The 2,473-nt window shown below is 54.8% G+C and overlaps 1 gene segment (V, D, J or C); it reads right to left on the bottom strand.

Annotated features, from left to right (window-relative positions):
• Positions 1 to 634: 634 nt before the first annotated feature.
• LOC137141062 (Ig heavy chain V region 914-like) lies at positions 635 to 1,740 on the bottom strand (the record flags this gene model as incomplete). The annotated part of the segment is given in 2 exon segments: positions 635 to 1,012; positions 1,728 to 1,740. Coding segments are annotated over 2 exon segments (391 nt in total), but the record flags the coding sequence as incomplete, so codon positions are not given.
• Positions 1,741 to 2,473: the final 733 nt, after the last annotated feature.

The following is a 2,473-nucleotide window of genomic DNA, read 5'->3' on the forward strand; positions in this document are numbered from 1 at the left end:
CCACCTGAGAGTCCAGCCGGTCAAACGTCGTGAGGTGTTTTCCAACCCTAATCTGCCGTCATTCTCTGGTTCCACGGTGAGGGGCTCCGTCTAAGGTATAATGTACTGATAACCTCCAACCAGCCCCGTTTGACAACTGGCCAGATCCTCACGGGTGTAAAGAAGCAGTAACATGAATTTAAGGAAAGCAGTGGCGTGACTTTACCCTAGCCGAGGATTTGCCCCATGAGGAATTTGCCACATCCTTGGGTTGCCATGCAAGGGCCCCTGGGGTCAGAAGGACGGATCCGCTGACTCTGACGGGCGCTGGGTCGGTCCCGCAATGCACGTGTCTCCTGCAAACTGGCAGCCCCTGTGCTGTGAGTGTGACACACAGACGGGCCCCAGCACAGCCAGCGTTCCCGGCCTAGGAGGGGAGAGTGACTCGGAGCCGGAGTCACTCCGGAGTGGGGGTCACGGGTGAAGCGATGGGTCTCTCCACCGCAGGCCCGGCGGGGCTCTGGGCAGGAAGGGCAGACACTGGCAGGGAACGGGAAGGGTTAACTCCGAGGGCAGGTTTGTGTGACCATCACCAAGGGACCGGATTTGTTTTCTGAGCCCCCCCCAGCTGTGTCTGTGTCACTGCTGCCCCCACGCAGCTGCCGGGAGAAGGGCGACTCCGCAGCCTGGGTTTTTGCACGAGCACGGATAGGTTTGGTGTCAGTGTGTCCTTCTTTCGCACAGTAATAGCGGGCGGTGTCCTCGGGCTTCAGACCGGTCATTTGCAGATAGAATTCACTCTTGGAGTTATCCCTGGAGATGGTGAATCGCCCTTTTACTGCATCAGGGTATAAAGTATCCCCACTGGGGTTTATACGGGCGACCCATTCAAGTCCCTTCCCAGGAGCCTGTCGGACCCAGTTCATATATAAGGTGCTGAAGGTGAATCCGGAGGCTTTGCAGGAGAGGCGCAGAGAGTCTCCGGGCTTTTTCACATCCCCTCCGGACTCCACCAGCACCTGGCAGCGGGCACCTGCAGACAAAGACAGGTTGTGAATATCGCTATAAAAGCAGCGATGACACAATATTCTCCGAACCCCGCCACTTATTCAGAGGAAGAAAATACCTTCCAGAGCCGTGAGAGCGAAAATCACAGGGAGCAAAAATCTCATTTTTCCTGGTGTTGGTGGGCAAAGTCCGCAGCGGGGCTGGCTGGTCCCTGCACAGACACAGGGGTGCGGGGTGTGTCTGCGGGTGCAGCCTGGGCAGAGGAAGACATAGATTTAAAGAGGCAAGTCGCTCTGCTATTTGCATATCTTCTTCCTTATAAGGGACTCCAATGTTTTCCGCAGATCGAACTCAGTTTCTTTGTGTGAGGCCGAGGGAAGGGCCGGCAATTGATCTCTGACTGGAGTGACACTGCTCTGGAAATTGGAGATTTACACTTGGCCATGGGGCTCACATCCCATCGTCTCTGTCCCACACCTAACTCCGAAACGAAATTCTGCTCCTTAGGATACACTGTGACCTTCACCTTAACATTGATCTCAGGCTGACAACGAACTGAACACCTCAGTGAGAACACTGGATCCCAGCGTTACCCCAGACTGCAATTCCAACCCAGAATGAAAAGTCTACCCCTGATTTCTAGTTCGAGCCCTGAGCCTTCATTGCAACGTGAAACTCTCACTAGGGGAGACGTAGGAATGTCCTGGCGGTATGAAATGCAGTGGGACCTGTATTCTGACCATCCTGCGCCATGTTCCCACACCCCGCACTGGCAGGGAACGGAAGGGTTAAACTGAGGGCAGTTTGGTGTGACAGTCACCCAGTGGCCGGGTCTCCTTTCTGAGCCCCCAGCTGTGTCTGTGTCACTGGCTGGTTTTCTTTGTATGCACTAGGGCAGAGAGAAGAAGCCAGGCTGGCTCCTTTCAGCTGTCTTTGCAGGCCCTCCACAGGGCGCTGGGCGTCCTGCTCTTACATTGTGCTAAGAAAGGAATGAACAGAGGCCTGCAGGGAAGGTAATTTCCCTCCATCGCATTAAGGCCCCGATTGCCGGCAGTTTGTATTGAAGCTCCCACCCACGGTAGTGGGATGGTGGGAGTTCGGGTCAGTGATGGGATTCGGGTCAGACGTCTGAGACACCCCTGCAGACAGATTAATGCCCTGGGCCCTGGGAAGTAGCTACGACTGAAGCCCTGGCTCATCCCCCTTTCCCAGAAGCGGCCTGCTCCACCTCTGACAGGTGCTGTGTTAAGTAGGAAATATTCAGGGTGTCTTTTACCATATGGAGAATGGGAGAATTTGCTTCACTCCCTGGCCTTACCTCTCGGCTTGCCATAAAACCAGTGAGACGCACGTTAAAAGAAGCAAACCTTTGTTTGTGCTCTGTATTGGTGGATTTAGTGCAGGAACTGCGGAGTTAAAAGCTGGTGCCCTATGCACTTCAATCCTGGTGCCCATCCTCATTCTGGTCCCCACCGCTGTGGTGTGT

This window comes from Emydura macquarii, unplaced genomic scaffold (assembly GCF_026122565.2).
Source record: "Emydura macquarii macquarii isolate MOO-44397 ecotype Brisbane River unplaced genomic scaffold, CSIRO-AGI_Emac_v2 contig_341, whole genome shotgun sequence".
Lineage (NCBI taxonomy): Eukaryota > Metazoa > Chordata > Testudines > Chelidae > Emydura > Emydura macquarii.